The 16606-nt window shown below is 56.6% G+C and overlaps 1 protein-coding gene across 7 annotated transcripts in view; it reads right to left on the bottom strand.

Annotated features, from left to right (window-relative positions):
• Positions 1-16606, bottom strand: part of MYH10 (myosin heavy chain 10) — a 131345-nt gene that overhangs the window by 22682 nt on the left and 92057 nt on the right. For all 7 annotated transcript variants that reach the window (XM_045293458.1, XM_045293457.1, XM_045293460.1 and 4 more), the window contains 9 exons: positions 7635-7828; positions 7419-7540; positions 6479-6548; positions 6190-6350; positions 5412-5520; positions 5201-5332; positions 3111-3317; positions 1420-1557; positions 945-1068 (listed from right to left, as the gene is read on the bottom strand). In XM_045293458.1, the coding sequence (XP_045149393.1) occupies positions 945-1068; positions 1420-1557; positions 3111-3317; positions 5201-5332; positions 5412-5520; positions 6190-6350; positions 6479-6548; positions 7419-7540; positions 7635-7828 (1257 nt within the window). The remainder of the gene's footprint in view (positions 1-944; positions 1069-1419; positions 1558-3110; positions 3318-5200; positions 5333-5411; positions 5521-6189; positions 6351-6478; positions 6549-7418; positions 7541-7634; positions 7829-16606) is intronic.

The raw sequence follows: 16606 nt of genomic DNA, 5'->3' as shown, positions 1-16606 counted from the left end.
CGAGAGAGAAAAGGCACAGAAGGACACACCACGTGGGTCAACTCGAGAGCTTTACACCAGCAGAGCGGGAACCCCGCAGCCATCAGAAGCCTGTCCCCCGGTAATGGCGCGGACGTGACGGGGGGCGGGAGGTGAGGGCTGCAGCTGACAGACAGGATGGCCTTTTGTGCAGACTGAGACTACATAACTCCGGCTGAAGTGATCTGGGACCCCTTGGGCCCAACCCAGCGCTGCACCCAAGTGTTTAAAGGGGTGCCACAGGGCCCAGGCACCCTGTTCTCCCATCGGTGAGAATCTGTTCTCAACCCAGGAGACAGCGCTTCCCCAGGGATGAGGCGAAGTGTGGGGGAGATGGACCCAGCTGTGCCCGTGTGTCCTCCGGCAGGAGCTTGGTCACCCTGCAGCGGAGGCTGCCCGCTCTGTGTGCATTTCCTCAGAGGACCTGGGCGGCTGGTGAACTGGAAAACCCTCTCCTGACTTGCATTCCCTCCTCGCTCAGTGTCATAATCAACAGCAGGGGGAGGGGTGAACAACCAGTGGCCAAGCCCCTTCAGTGGCCCCGACCTGAGCTCTCTGATCCCGGGAAGCCGAGAGCCACGTGCTCTTCCTTCCTCTGACGGCCCCTACCGCTGGCTGATCCTAGAGCATGCGCTCTCCAGCTGCTGCTGGGGGAGCCACTGGGCTAACCGCAAGGTCAGGGGTTCAAACCCAGTAGCCGCTCCGAGGGAGGGCAATGAGGCTACGTGATCTCGTAAACACGGGCAGTCTCGGAAACCTGGGAGAGTTCCACCCTGTCCTATGGGATCCTGAGGAGCTGGAATCAACTTGACGGCAGTAGGTTTTGCCAAAGCCATGGCCTCTGCAGCTCGCCCTTAACTTAGATCCCAATCGTGTCCATGAACGGGCGATACTAAACACACACACACACACACACACACACACACCTTCTAAATCTGAGATCATCACTTCCTGCTTATTGCGTGTCTTGGCCAAGTTCTTGGCCTTCTCCTCCTCTTCGGCCAGCTGCGAGCAGCACTCAGCAATGCGGTCTTCCGTGAGCTTCTTCTCCTGAATGAAAACACGGCTGCGTCGGGACAGCGTGCAGAGCAGCGGCTCTGCTCTGCCACCACTCGCTACGTAACAAGTCCACTCTCTGCCCACAGAGGACACGAGGAGCGTGGGCCCAGCCCCCGTGTTCCCAGAGGCCTCCCCGCAGACCCCAGGTCTGCGTGACCCACTCAGTGCCGGGCGAGTAACCGCCCCCCAGGGACCAAGCCAGGAGCCAGTGGTAACCGTGCACAAAACCCAAGCTCATTAAGGGTGTGAGCTGGGCTTAAGCCGTCCACTTGTTGCCCTGTCTCTGGAAAGGACACAGGTGACGCTGGCACCCCTGCAGGGAGTGGGGCTCCGGGCTCTCACTTTGATGAACTTGGAGTTCTGGTCCTCGAGCAGCAGGATCTCCTCCTCCATCTTCTTGATCTTGGCCTCCGCCGTGACCTTTTCCAGCTGCAGCTTCTGCCTGGCGCCCTCCTCCTCATCCAGCTGCTCCTCCAGGTCCTGGTGCAGAACATCACGCCGTCAGGGCCCGCTCCCGCCACCCCGGTGAGAGCTGGAATCCAGGTTCCGCCCGGGGGGCACCGACACTGGGTTTTCACAGCGGCAGGGGTATGCTAACAAGTGCCAAGTGCAGCGCCGGGGGACTCTCGGCCACTACAGCTTAGTGTACGGACGGAGCCAACCCTTCTGGAAGCCAGAGCAGCAAGCTTTGTAAAGCGAGCGTGTCCTTTCGACCAGCACTCTGGGGAGGCGATCACAGGCGTGAGTCGCTGAAGACGACACCGGGTGAGTGTTGTCACTCCAGGAAACTCTGAGCTGCTATGAAAAGGGCTTGATACAGCGTGTTGGTGCCTCCGTACAGTAAGGCAACACACCGTTATTAAATCCCTACTTTGGGAAAACGGCAACAGAGGAAAATACAAACAGGACACACAAACACATACTAAACCATGTGCTCGGTTAAAAGAGACGAGTATTAAAACCAACTGAACCGAGAGCCAAATAACACAGGACTACGGGGAACGGGCTGCCTCGGTCTCCAGGGTGCCTGTCTAAGCACAAGAACGTTGTGGGTCCCACCTGGTGGGACCCTAGTTGGTGATGAGCTGTCTCGGTCCTCTACTCTCCACTATACGGTACATCAAACACAGGTCCACACCACACACAACCCACCAGTGCCCACCCCCCATGGTCACTTCGACAACTCAGAGGCTACCTTTGGCTACAACAATGGGCTTCACAGTGAATTAGGGAAAAGTTCTGCAGAAGATTTGTTTTCTCCTGTGAAAAATGGCAGGCACATGAGAGAGGCCTCAGGAAGTTAGGGGAGATGAAGAGTGGAGAGACCATGGGAACTTCCCCCACACCTGGAAGGGCCCGCGGTCCACAGAGGAGCACCGTGAACCCTCTCCCCATCCGCTCAACCTTAGCAAGCGCCAACGCGGGGTCAATCCCACCTCATCTGCACACCTCCTCCACCTTTCTGCACACTGTGCTGGGGAAAGACCAGCCGTCATGTGCCATAGGAAACCTTAGCCCTGAAGGATAAGGACCTTCACAGAAAAGACACTGAACTCAAAAGTTACGTAGTAAGGTTCTCAACCTGCCCCGGACTACTGTCCCAGGCTCCTCTCGTCCCTGGGTCCCCCCACCTGTCTATTCTGTCTGTTTCTGTTTCTAAAACCGGGTCATTTGCCAAAGGGCTTGCTGTGCATCATTTGGATTTTGCTAATTTCATCCTTGCCTTGCACATGCCTCAGGTGACGAAAGCAGGTAGCTTAACCGTTTGTTTCACGTGAAGCACATCGGTCAGCAGATGCCCTGGCTGCCCCCCTAGGAGAGGGAGAGGGAGAGGGAGAGGGAGAGGGAGAGGGAGAGGGAGAGGCGGTCTCTCTAGAGGACTCCTCAGACCCGGGCGGCCTCTGGCTCTGACTCACATCACCCCCGTAAGCTGCCACATCAGAACAGAAGCGCGGCGCCCCCTTCAAAATGAGGGACCTGCGCCGGAAGGCCCGCTGCTCGGCGAGTGCGCTGCAGGACGCCCTCTCCCGTACCTGGATGTGGGCCTGCATCTTCTTTTTCTCGTTCTGCAGCAGCTGGTTCCTCTCCTCCTCCTCCTCCACCCTGGACTCCAGGTCGTGCAGGATCTCCTCCAGCTCCTGCTTCTTGGCCGCCAGGCGCGCGCGCATCTCCTCCGCCTCGGCGAAGAGCTCCGTCTCGGCCTGCAGCTGCTCCGCGAGGATGCTCTTCTCCTCCAGGAGCTGCAATGACAGCCCGCGCCCCGGCCCCAGCAAGGCGGCGTCACAGCAGGGAACGCACAGCGTCGCCGGGACGGTTTGGAAAGTCCTGTTGTCTCGAACAGGACTCGATGGACGATTACTGTGCCCGAATGGCACATTATAAACGCAGGAAGACTCCCCGCTGTGGGCTGCGAACCACGGGCTGGCAGTTCACACGTGTCTGCCGCTCCTCTGGAGGAGGAGGGGGCTTTCCGTTCCCGCAGGGCAGTCAATAGCAGGGATGGGCGCTGCCTAGCCCATGGGCCATACGAGGCCCTGGAAATCACTGAGATCAGCCCCCATCACCCAGGTGCCCCTCCCAAGAGCAGCGGCTCCAGCCCTTGCAAAAGGCCGTGAGCTAATTAAATGGTTGACCAGTCTGGCTTGCAAATGATGTTCTGACGATCTAAATGGGTCCCTGGCAGAAGAAAGGTCCACTACAGGGGCGGGGTGGGATGGGGGGTCTGCTCTGCCCTCCAGGGCTACAGGGGGTCCTTCAGAAAGGGACAAGCACACAGGAAAGGGAAGATATGACTCAAGGTCTACAGCAGCGGTTCTCAACCGTCCTAAGGCTGCGACCCTTTCCTACCGTTCCTCATGTGTGGTGACCCCCCAACCCTAAAATTATTTATGGTGCTACTTCATCACTGTCATTTGGCTTCTGTTGTGAATCGGGCAACCCCTGTGAAAGGGTCGTTCGACCCCCAAAGGGGTCGCGGCCCACAGGTTGAGAACCACTGCATAGTGAGCACTGGTATCGACGGATGTTTTGGGTCTCGTGGCTAATGTTTTTGGCTTTGAGCATGACAGCCGCCAGGCAAACGTGTCCTGAGCCTTCTTTGGCTTGTGAAGCGTGGCAGCCTGGGCAGGGGGTGCGGATTTGAGAACAGTCCTGCATTTATTTCACCCTGACACCAGTGTCTCATCTGAAAGGGGGGGCGGGGTTAAAGACAGGCAGTTCCTGAATTAAAAGCAAGACCCACTCCTTCAGTGTGTCTTTAGGATGGATTTGTAAATAAGGCAGAACAGGTGCATGAGACAGAACAGAGCCAGGAGCTGGGCCATGAACCACGAGGCCGGCGGTTCAAGCCCAGCAGCTGCCCTGTGGGAGAAAGAGGCTGGCTGCTCCGGTAAAGACTTAGTCTCGGACACGTTGGTCGCTCAGTCGGAATTGCCTTGATTTATTTTGTAAGGTGCTTTTTAGCACAAGGAAATGTTCCAAGCCTTGCCCATGATTTGAAGGCTGCATGTGTAGGAAGGACCTGTTGTGAGTGGAGGTTGCTGTACCACTTCAAAGTGCGGCAAACAGACAGCTCTTCTTAGCCCGGTGGCTTATGGGATACGCTTGGAACAAACACGGCCCTCTGCGTGAGGGCCTCAAGCACAAGCAGAGCAGGGGGACGGGTGTGTGTGTGTGTGTGTGTGTGTGTGCGTGCCTCAAGCACAAGCAGAGCAGGGGGACGGGTGTGTGTGTGTGGGGTTGCTGACTGACAGGAGTCCAAATCTCTCTCTCTCACACACACACTTTACGTCATTCTATGGGGGCTCTACAGCGCTCTATGGGCCGTTACTGCTGCCTGTCGCAGAGTGGAAATGCTCCCGGGACGGGTGAGAGCATCTCAGAGGATGGCAGCTAAAGCCGTCGTGGCACACTGGCTAGGCGCAGTCAGTGGTTTGAAACCACCAATAGCTCCGCAGGAGAAAGAGGAGGCTCTCTACACGCCCGCCAAGAGCTGCGGCTTCAGAGACCAAGGGGCGGTCGCCGTGAGCCAGAATCGACTCGGTGGCAGCGAGCAGGGCGATTCCCTCACAGCTGCGGGGTGAGTGCTGCCACCTGTCCGGGAGGAGGGCCCCGCCGCACACACCTGCTGATGCTTCCTCTCCATCTCCTCCAGCTCGCCCTCCACCTTGGTCTGCTTCTCCTTCACCTTCAGCAGCTCTTCGTCTTTGGCCTGGAGTTCTTCCTCTTGGCGGGTCACTTGAAGCAGAGGCTTCACCTGGGGCAGAATCAGACCGTGTGTCACCCCCTGCCGACCCTCCGAGGGGGAGCCCCGGGCGTGGGGGAGCGCCGCGCACCTTTGTGAAGACGCGCCACCACTGCCAGTGCCGCAGCTTCAGGTAGGCTGCGCAGTTCCGCTGCAGGACCTTCAGGGCACTCAGCTGCTGCTGCTTCTTGGCAAAGGCCCTGGAGAACGGGAAGGAGCGCTGACCGGGAAGGCCGGCCGGCCCGCCCCCCAGGGGGCTGAGAGACGCATGCTGCAGTGTGGCTGCTCCAGTCTCAAAGGGCACCGTGCTCTCTCCAGGTCTGTTGCTCCCGCCCCTGGGGGAGGCTCCCCTCGCCTCTCTTCCCAGAGCACCTCCCAGGAGGAGGCTGGAAGCAGGACCCCCGACCTCTACTTTCTGCACTGGCTCCTGCTTGCTTCCTCGCTGCTACTCTTGGAGGAGCCGTGGTGGCGTGGCGGTTACACGCTGACCTGCGTGGTCGGCAGTTCGAAACCACCATCAGCTCCGTGGGAGAAAGACGGGCTTTCCACTCCCGTCAACAGTGACAGTCCCGGACACCCACGGGGCTCGTGATGAGCCAGTGCTGGCTCGGCGGATGGCTGTGAGCTTGGTTTTTGAGTCTGTTTGAGGGCAAGGATACTTCCATAAGGGGTTACAGCCTGGGAAATCTATAGGGTTGCTATGGGTTGGGACAGACTCCCTGGCAGTGCTTTTGTTTGGGGGGGGGGCACAGGGGGTGGCCTGGCTTGCTTGGCCAGGATATGAGCCCACAAGGATGGGGACACCTCACACGCCACCGGCTCTCGCATCCTGGGCACACGCACATACCGGTTAGCGATCGCCCACTTACTTCCTGGCGAGGTAGCCTCGGCAGACAGCCTGGAAGAAGATGATGATGTCCGTGATTTTTAAGTCTCTCTCTTCCTCGAGGTGTGCGAGGACGCCGGCGCGGAAGAAGATCTTGCTCTGCCCGATCCTGTACAGGTTAGGGTCCAGTTCTAACACTCGGATCTGCGCGAGACAGAGAGAGAGAGAGAGAGAGAGAGAGAGCGCCCGGGTGGCCTTCTGTGCTGCAGGGCAAATTCTACCCACAACCCACACTTCAGAAAACCATCTCCCAAACACCAGCGGCCGCTTACCATTCGCTCACAAGCCTGTTTGCCGTCCATAAACCCTTTGGGGATTGCGTTGGGCGTCAGGATCTCGTATCTGCAAGGAAAGATCTTCAGAGAACCCCAAAACACGACCACCTGCCATGCCCGAGGTCTGCTTTCTCCGAGGCAGTAACACGGCGGAAGGCCGTCTAAGCGCAACTGATCGGAGGCTTCCTGCTGCTCAAAGACGGGGGGAGAGGTGGGCAGAGAAGAATCAAAAGCCTGGTCGTCTGTGACAGAAAACATTTCCCTCCATTTCTCACCACGGAAGTGAAAATCTACCCCAGGGCGTGCCATACAGCGGGGGCGTGCTAACTGAGCGCTTGCCCATCTGGCTGGGGGCCTTCTCAATGGGGTCCATCGGGACCTCCCTGCCCTGTGTTGGTGGGAGGGGCCTTCCAGATGTTTCTGCTGGCTCAGAGTGACCCTGAACACTCACTTCATGTCACAGGGCCTGCTGCCCTGTCTGGGATCCCATTCCCTGAGGAATAAGCCCAGTGGCGCATAGGCGGAGGCAGGGCAGCGGGTTGCTAACCACAAGGTCAGCGGTTCAAGCCCATCCGCTGCTCCGTGGAAGAACGATGGCTGTCTGGCCCCTGTGCAGATTTACATGCTCAGAAACCCTATGTAGTAGTAGGCAGGGTCGCTATGCGCAGGCGGGACTGCAGGGGGGGTTGGGTTTGGTGGCGAGGCAACAGAAGGGCACCCAGGAAATAAGGATGCGTCTCCCTCATTGTCTCTCTCTCTCAGCTTGGATTCATAGTGTCCGATGCTGCTGGCTCCGACTTGCAGCACCCCGCGTGCCCCCACAGTGCAGAAAAATGACCCGGTCCTGTGCCATTGCTCCGTACACGCATGCAGTACCGACCGACCGACCGACCTACAGGCCAGGGACAGAGGGAAGGCCCGGGGCAGAGCACAGCACCTCTGCCTGAACTCCTGGAAGACGATCCGGTTGGGGAAACCCTGGCGGCAGATGCGGATCCCCTCCAGGACCCCGTTGCAGCGCAGCTGGTCCAGCACCAGGTGGGGGTCCAGTTTCCCGGCCTATGCAAGCAGACAACAGCATGGTGGTCTCGGCCCGTCCCTGCCCCAGAGACCCCCCAGTACTGTGCCCCTGCTGGCCAGCCCCGGCCCCTACCCGCTTCTCATGGTTGGGGATGATGCAGCGGACGAAGTTGGGGTTTGTGTTGCGCAGGGTGGCCATCAGCTTGGTGAGGGACTCCTTGTAGAGCTGCCCCACTGTCCGGAACATGCCCTTCTTGGTCTTGTATGCCGAGCCGAAGGCCGTCTCGGTCATCCCGGTGACCTGGTCCAGGCCCACGATGCGGTCCACTGGGGCCAACGAGAGCGATGGGGAATAAAGGAAACCCACCGCGGGCCGCGGGTGACACAGACACGGTGGGGGTGCAGCAGCACAAGCTCGGTGGGGCGGGTGATGTAGGCGCCACATAGGTAAGGCAGCCGCGGTATCAACCCGCAACAAGCTGTGGAGCTGCAGCCGCGCGCTTACATGGCAGGGTGCGGGGGAGCTCGGAGACCGTCCCATGACCGCCACATTCCAGCAGATGGCGTCCCTGCACTACTGCGGGGTCACTGTCCCCTGACGGGCACACGCGGTGACTTGGGAGGGGCAGGCCATGTGCCTTGGACTCGTGTCACAGACACACAAGGGTGGCAGTGCTGCACGTTCTCACGACACGGAACGGCACCTAAAATATACCTCAAGGAGAACTTTCACTTGCACAGTGCACAGGCTCAGGGGTGGGGACAGCTATCTTCTACTGGGCGTGAGACCTGCCGGCAGAGAGGTCCTGAAGCCTCAGGGACAGACAGACGGGAGCGCATCCATCGGATGCCCAGCAGTCCGAGTCTCCCCCAGGCTTGCTCCGCAAGCACCAACAACATGCTACTGGGCAAGGGGACAGCGGAAGGCGTCCTTGGAAATGGAGAAAGAGCTACGTGTGAGGTCGGGCCTCTCAGACCCAGCCCTTGTAATAAAGCAGCCTGCAGCACCTCACCTGACCCTCAGACACCAGACTGGGTGCTCCCCACGATGAGGTACCAGCACAGGCCAGGCCCTGCCCAGGGCTCCGGCCGCCAGCAAAACACCGAGAACACAGGACGCAGGGGGGGGGCTCCCAAAGGTTGGGGGAACATCCCCATCATCTTGTAACCCCACGGGGCCTTGAACATCTTGAGCGCCCATGCCCACGCTCACTAAAAGCTTGCTGAATGGGAGAAAAACACTCCGGAAACATTTCCTGAACCATCAGGAAACCAATGGGCCCTCTCTCACTAACCCTCCCTCTGTCGGACCGGAGAGCAAGCCTTGGGGATGTGGCACTGTGTGCTGGGCGCAAGACCTTGCTCAACTCCTGTGTGTCCAATGAGGCTCTTCTGAAGGAGAAACGGGGCCCAGGGAGGGAGGTTATCGGAGGCAGGGAGCAGCCTGGCTGGGCCTGCCCTCAGTGTCAGCTCTCCGGGGTTGGGCCACCAGACTCAGGGTTAAAATCGCTCCCTTCTGCTGGGGTCCCTCCACCACTGATCTCCCTCAGAGACCACCGTCCTTTACTCTATCCCTGCCGCACAACCCTGAAGCCTGAGTCTGCCCACGTCTCTGTACAACAGCTCACGGGCTCGCTGCTCCACTCACAGCCTGGTGCAACTCCCTGCTCCTGCTCCGTGCGCCTTCCCGGCATGCGTCGACTCAAGCAACGCCCAGTTCATTGTGAAGCCAACAGAAACTGCCTGATTCTGATTGTACCCGAGCCTCATACATTCATTTACCTGTCGATAACCACCAGCACTCTGAAAGCCCCCTCCAATACTGATGTCTTGCCACGCCTGGTTCTCCACTGGCCTCTCTGACTGTTCCAGTTTAGTATTCCCTGTGGACTTCTCTTGTTTTTCCTGTTCATTTTGGCTGCGACCAGCAGTTCGAAACCACCAGCCACTCCGTGGGAGAAAGACGAGGCTTTCTATTCTTGCACAGCTACAGCCTCAGAAACCCACAGGGGCAGTTTCCCCCTGCCTTAAGGTCACCATGAGTCAGAATTGACTCAGTGGCATTGAGTGTGTTTGCTTTGGTGTGGGGGAATTCTCTCTCGCACATGCCCAGAGCACCTGGCCCCCAGCGTCTCTCTCATCTTAGGATCCTCGGACTGGTGTCATGCTCGACAGACCTGCAGACTCAGCACCAGCCACCAAGCGGCGGCGGCGGCTCTCTGCAAGGCGGCTCCACTCAGAGGTCACTCCTCCTGTCATCACACCCCTGCACACACGGGACGTCCGTGTGCGTCACGGAAGGGGGCGGTACACACACTTATAATGACCAGGGAAGAAAAGAGTAGGGTGCTATGGGAGAGATGGCTGGTTAGGGGACTCTCGGGAGAGGTGGCTTTTAAGGCCCAGAGAGTAAGACGGGGCCAGCAGAAGGAAGACCGCTCCAGGTGGTCGGGAGAGGCAGGTGTGCAGGGCCAGGGGCAGGAGGACGAGGCTACTGGCAAGGAAGCACTCTGAGCAGGGGGATGATGTGAGCAGGAGGGAGGGGCCGGTGCGAGGGTGGGAGGAGACGGGTGAGGTGGCACTGAGGCTGATGGCTTTGCAGAGGCCTGGTTCTCCCTCTTTGGGCAGAGAGAAGTCTGAGTCTCATGCTGCCTGCAGTGCGTGCGATGCGGCAGACAGACAGACAGGGAGGGGCTCTGGGGGTCATCCAGGCTCTGAGAGATGATGGGGTCTGGAACTGGAGGACCCAGAGAAGCTAGGGCAGACGGACGAAGAAGGCGGATCCAAGACATCTTTTGGTGAAAGAAACACCTGCCGTCCTGATGGATGCTTTCAGGACAGCTGCCAGGATTCTGGCAGGGGAGCAGCGGGTTCTGTGGGTGGCAGGTAGAATCGGAACTCCCGCAACCTTTGGGGTGCCTACGAATGAGATCGCCGAGGGAGGAGGAAATGTCAGCCCCATCTGCTGCTGAGAAACGTCTGGGATAGAAAAGTAAAGCTGGGGGCAGTCGACTTAGGGCCATCATGAGAAGCTGAGACCACCTAGAGGTGGAGTCAAAAGAGGCGAGAGTCTGCGACTGAACCCAAGGGTCGTGGGAGAGGAGGCGGCGGCGGAGAGAAGTGGGCAGACGCGGGAGGGAAGGGCTCTAGGTCATGACGCTACAAGGCGCCTCATCTCTGCCGCGGCCTTCCACCCTGCTCGTCCTCTTCCCACCGGACCACTGGGGACTCCGGCACCAGGCACCAGGGCTCAGCCTTGGTCCTCCTCCACAGCCTGCTGCCCGTCAGGACTGGTCAAGCCAAACTTCCGACTGTTTTTAAGCACGTCCTGTGCTCCACCTGCCACTGCCTGCCCCCACCCTTCCCCCTTGCTCCGGATCTTACTTCTCAGGTATCTCACAATAACCTCTCAGCCTCCCTCTAGTCTCTCTCCGACCGGCCCTTATGCCTTTTGCCCCATTGTAAGGATTAACAGCACCACAACCCCTTCGCCAATCGACATGTTTACTATTTTTATATCTAAAACCCTCCTGTTTCCCCCCTAACCTCTATGATATGCGCCAACCAATTTAGCCCAAATAGTAGGGCCTAAAAACGGGCAACAAGGTAAGAAAGCGTGAGGAACACCCGCCTCTCAGGAGCTAGAGGACCCTGGAGCACATTAACTCATTTGACAAGCCTCAGTTTCCCCTCTCTGTGGAATGGCACACACATGACCTCCAGGGCTCACCCTGTCACCTGGCTGCCCCCTTTCCCTCACTCGCTTAGTCCGGATGCCACAAACCAGCTGCATCAAAGACACGAGCCCTCTCTCACAAATCCATCCTTTTCTCTCCATCAATGCCAGCTTCCTGGTACACTGTGATCACTGTAAAGCCACCACTCTTTGACCAAGCTTTCTGGTTCCAGTTTCCATCTGGCCTGAGGCCAAGTAAGCTACTCCCTTGCCTGAGCTACTCACTCAAGACAGACAGACTGTCTTTGACATCCACACACTTAGGGGTAGGGGGCCCGGCCCACGCTCTCTTGTGTGGGCCAGGTGAGCTATGCTGAGCTGAGCCACACAAACCCAACCCCACTCACTGCCCTCGACCCTCTCGGGCAGGGTAGAACTGCCCGTGAGAGTTCCCAAGACCCAACTCTTTACTGGAGTAGAAAGCCCAATGTGTCTCCAGTTGAGCGGGTGGTGGTTTTGAGCCGCTGACCATATGGTTAGCAGCTGGATACGTAACCTCTACGCCACCAGGGCTCCTGTGTGCCTGGCACGCGAGCCAGTTAACAAGCTCCTGTCGAGGGAACCCAGAATTACCAGAGACCAGTCACCGCCCCACCAGAAAAGGGCCTGCAGGGGACTCTGCGGCAGTGGTTTGGTAGAGCGCTCGGCCGTGAGAGCCACTGCTAAACACCGCACAATGACAACCACGCAGTCCGGCAACACGGGCCACAGAAGGCCGCTCAAGTGTTCTTGAGGGTAGAGAACAATACCATCATAATCAACTTGGTCTTCAAATAATTTAAGTGAAGGAATCCAAAGCTAAACATGCAGATTTTCAAAATTCAAAATATATCTAATTAAGCAAATGTAATTTGATTTGAGTCTACCAATGAACAAAATTATTTTGGAGGCAAGAAAAGCAGCACCGAGAACACATCAACGAAACCACTGAAGCCACACGAGTAACAGAGAAGGAGCCTGGTAGCACAGTGGGCTGGGGTGAACACTGGGCTGCTGACCACAAAGTCAGCGGTTCGAAACCACCCGCCGCTCTGCGGAGCAAGACGGGGCTCTCCCACAGGGGAGTGCTCCCCCGTCCCAGAGGGTCACTCGGAGTCAGAATCGACTCAATGGGCAAGAGTCAGGTTTCAACTTAGATACTGTGTGATCTACGAGACCCTGGAAACCCTCTATTTTAGAGGTCCACTTTCAGGTTCAAAATAGGGAGAGAAAATGCCAGAAGCAGCCTGTAGCAGGATCTAGGAGCCGTGCAGTTAGTCCACTCTATGACCTGAGATCACAAAGGGGCGGCCTCCGTGTGCAGGCAGACTGGTTGATCCAATTGCTACGGAGTCTTATCTGAGGAGCCTGGAAAATCTGTTTGGAGTTGTTGGCAGGACTTTTAATCCACTATTTGCTTCTCTAATAGGATCCCTGGTGGTCACATGTTGGGCCCTGTATCACAAGGTCAGCAGTTCGAAACCACCGGCCACTTCGAGGGGGCGTGAGGCTTTCTCCTCCCAGTGAAGAGTCCACGACCAGCGAGCCCTCAGGAGCAGCTCTCCCACCCTACAGAGTTGCCATGAGTCAGTCCACTCGATGGCAGTGTTTTATTTTCTCGAGGCGTCTGAAAACAATTGAAGCCATTATACCTCCTGCACGAACCAGCAAAACTCTGGCCAGCTTCAGACGCAGTTAACGTGCGCCAGCTGACCACGCGATCTTCCTTTCGGCCCATCTCAACGCTGTTTCAGTCTTGAATCGTCTTTGCTTTCTTTTTGATGAGGCTTTTCTTTTTGTCTAGTCACTGTTGTAGGCTTGGGTTACTTTGCTTCCTGTCTGTGTTTTATGTGATTCCCTGTCTACAAAATCCAGGGTAAGAACATCCACAGGGACAATACCTAGAAGCATAATTGCCCGGGGGGGCAGAGCAGGGACAGTGGGGAAATGGGAGCGAACAACGAGTAAGAGAAGAAAATGATTGTGGTGATGACTGCCCAGATCTTATAATACAATGGGATGACTAAGATGTACGATACGACATCTATGCCAATAAAACTATTATAAAAATGCTGCCCTCCTTAGTTAAAGTCAGAAACTACAGGAGCGCTATAGACCTGAAGTCTCTTAAGGTGCGTGGCCATTAACACACTCACAGTCTTGGACAAATAGGACTGTGTCTGTAATTATTCATCTGTTGAAATCATCAACAGTTTTTACGTGCAAGCATGCTGGCTGGTGCCCGAATTCTTCCAGGGGACACTTTCCGGAGCTAAGAGGGCAACGAGGTGTTTGTGTTTCCCAAGCCCGTGCAGGGGCTGAAACCCTGGGCTACTGAACTCGATTCTCAAGCATCTACGGCAGCTCTTCAGACACATACTCTACTCACTGTAGCTGGGAAGACACAAACCCAAAAGGGAGAGGACACCACGGCAACAGCTGATGCTAACAGCTGGATGGCGATGGTCAAGAACCCACCACACGCCCCTGATGAAAGACCTTCAAACACCCGGCAGGCGGGTTAGGCCTGTTTATTGAGCTTCTCAATAAACATTCATTTAAACAATGCCAATCTACCTTAACTCAGACACACACACACACACACACACACACACACACACACACACACACACACAGTTTGAAATAGACTCGGAAACAAGTATTTCACTGTTAAGGGTTCCCAGAAACAGCCTAGCTCTGTAATATCCCTGCTACAGAGTAGCAGTAAATACAGCCTAGTACCTGCTATAGACCAAGGGTTAGCAAACCGGGGCTCTCCCGCCATACTGGACGCTTCCAGTACATGTGGCTCTGAAGCAAAACTGAAAATTTTAAAGGATATTATTCAGACAGGGGTGGTTTCTTTGTTTGTAAAAATTATTTATGGCTCCTGACTAATTTTTAAATTGTTGTGAGAGACAGGATTAGCTCTCTGTTCTAAGTTTGCTGGCTCTGTCTGTAGTGTTGGAAACATTTGGGAGAAGCCCTAGGAAGCCCACAGGCTGACAGGAAGGGGAGGATGTCAGAAAACTTCTTCACCCTGAGCACCGAGATAGAGCTGAACTTGATGCTGCCCGCTTTGACATCCCACCCGAAGTCCAAGCCTTCTGGGCCCCACACCTCCTCTCCTCACCCCCTACAGAACTGTCCTGCCTGCTCCCTCTGCCAGGGCCTCGACAGTGACCCACCAACAAGCCTGGCCAGGTGTCACTCTGGACAAACACAGACATGCAGTAAATAAAAACGGAGGAAGTCAACATGTACCAAATGGCTTTATTGTGTTAAAAAAAAAATCCCTATAAGGATAGCAACAACCAAGGTACAGCACAGCCGGGGCACCTGTGGAGCCAGGTGCAGGCACGCGTGGCCTTGCCGGATGCTCACGACAGCCGGAGGACTCAGCGCATTGTCCTCCCTTGGACGCTGCTCCTCCCTGAACTCCCAACCCACTCAGGGTTTTATGAAGCAGAAAACAGCACGCCAAGAAGAAACAGAAAGTAACACCAGCCTCCCCCGCCCCAGGTCCAGTGCACATCAATTACTCGACACGACTCTTCCAACCATAAGACCCAAATCCTACTGCCGCTGCGTGGACTGTGACTCACAGAGACCCTCCTGACTCACAGAGACCCTCCCAGACAGAGCAGAGCGCTCCTTAGGGTTCCCAAGAGTGCAATTCTTCATGAGAGCAGACAGCCTCGTCTGTCTCTTGGGGAGCGGCTAGTGGCTTTGAACCATTAGCTTTGTGCTTAGCAGCCCAACATTTAACCCACTACGCCGTGAGGGCTCCTCCTTCGAACCACAGTCTCAGTCATTTGTACCTGCGAGGATGATGCAGCTGTGATGTGTGTTTGTGGCCCATCAGGAGAACTTGCTAGGGGTGTACACAGGACATGTGGTACCCACGTGGGGTGAGGGCACGCAAAGAAGGTGTGCAGAACTCTCAGGAGAGGATTGGTTCATTTCCCCTCCAGAAGCAGCAAGGGGGACAGCGCTCACTTCCACCAAGAGTGGACCAGGGAGGAACGCACGTCCTCTGGACTGCAAGATCCCTGAGCGCTGAGCCTCCTCAATTCGGAAGACAGAGCGCCATGACTCCAGGAGACAGCCAGGGACACAGGGGCAGCAGAACTAAGGGGAGGTGACCGAGCAGTGGGCATCCAGACTCAGGGGGCAAGACAGCGGAGTGCCATCAGGCCAAGGCTTACTGATGGAGTGGGCACTTAATTGGCAGAACTACATTTGCCCAAGCAGGGCAGAGGTTCCAGGAGCCTGAGCAGCTTAGAGAGAGGCTGAGGACCAGCTGTGGGCACAGCTAAGAAGAGACAGACCTGACGGCGGCATGGTCTACTGAGAGTCTCAGATCCTGAACTTGTCACCCGCTCAATGCCCTGATAACCCCCAAGTCAGGGCTGTGGTCTGTGAAGCCTGTCCGGCCGATGCCATGTGGGAGGGATGGTGGGTGTCAAAGCTGGTAATGAGCGCCGGGGGGTGGAGTCAGGTCCAACATCAACTTCACAGGAGTCAGCCTTGGGCTGATGCGGACGACTGTGTCCCTCCACCTGCCTTGGGAAGTTAGAAATTTAGAGGGGGGCAGATGCCTCCTGCATGTCCTTCTTGCATGTCTTCCCACAGCAAGAAAACAAGGAAGGAAAAGACCTCCGCCCATTGACAATGCTATCAAGTATATAACCACAGATTCTAACGTGGAATGACAGAGAGAACCCGTATGAAGAACAGGTAAGACTTTCAATGCAAGCTGAACAAAGCAGCAGGAGGATTTTAACCACCAGGGAAAGGCCTGCCTTTGGATGGCACAGGTCCACGATCACTGGGGCTGTGGCCCGATTCACGCTGTGTTGGCAGGATGAGCAATGTCACAGCGGCGTTTACACCAGTATCTCCTTCAGAGCCAGTGATACTTCGTGGGTGCTAGATGGTCAGGTTTGGAAGGCACGCCAGAGTTAAAAGACGGGACGTGTGAGCTGACAGAAGATTCCCTCGGCAAGCCGAGTTATCCTGTTAAAATGTCTGATATCTAATCCCGAGTCGCTGGGGGTGGAAACGCAAATCCTCCGCCGAGGAACAGAGGCGCCCCGAAAGGCCTGATGGAAGCAGCAATCTGCCTGCCCTGGTTTCAGAGTTTGAACCCTCGCCCGCTCTGAGCTGCTGTGCCATCAATGCTCCACAGGAAGCAGTGATGTGTTTAGAAGGAAACTGATCCCTTGGGTTTGAGGGCTCCTGTCTTCCGCCTCTGGGAATCCCGTTCTCCCGCGCCCTTCTTGGATGTTCTGGGAAACTCCTTCCCACTGTCATTTTTATTCTCGAGGCCTGCAGCACTGCAGGATGCTGCCTTCCTCACACGACTCTTTACTTAAGAAGCCATGCGC

Source organism: Echinops telfairi, unplaced genomic scaffold (genome assembly GCF_000313985.2).
Source record: "Echinops telfairi isolate 266 unplaced genomic scaffold, ASM31398v2 ScPeMD7_2010;HRSCAF=2546, whole genome shotgun sequence".
Classification (NCBI taxonomy): Eukaryota; Metazoa; Chordata; class Mammalia; order Afrosoricida; family Tenrecidae; genus Echinops; species Echinops telfairi.
The sequence above is the reverse complement of the archived record's forward strand: the minus strand, read 5'-3'. Positions and strand labels throughout refer to the sequence as shown.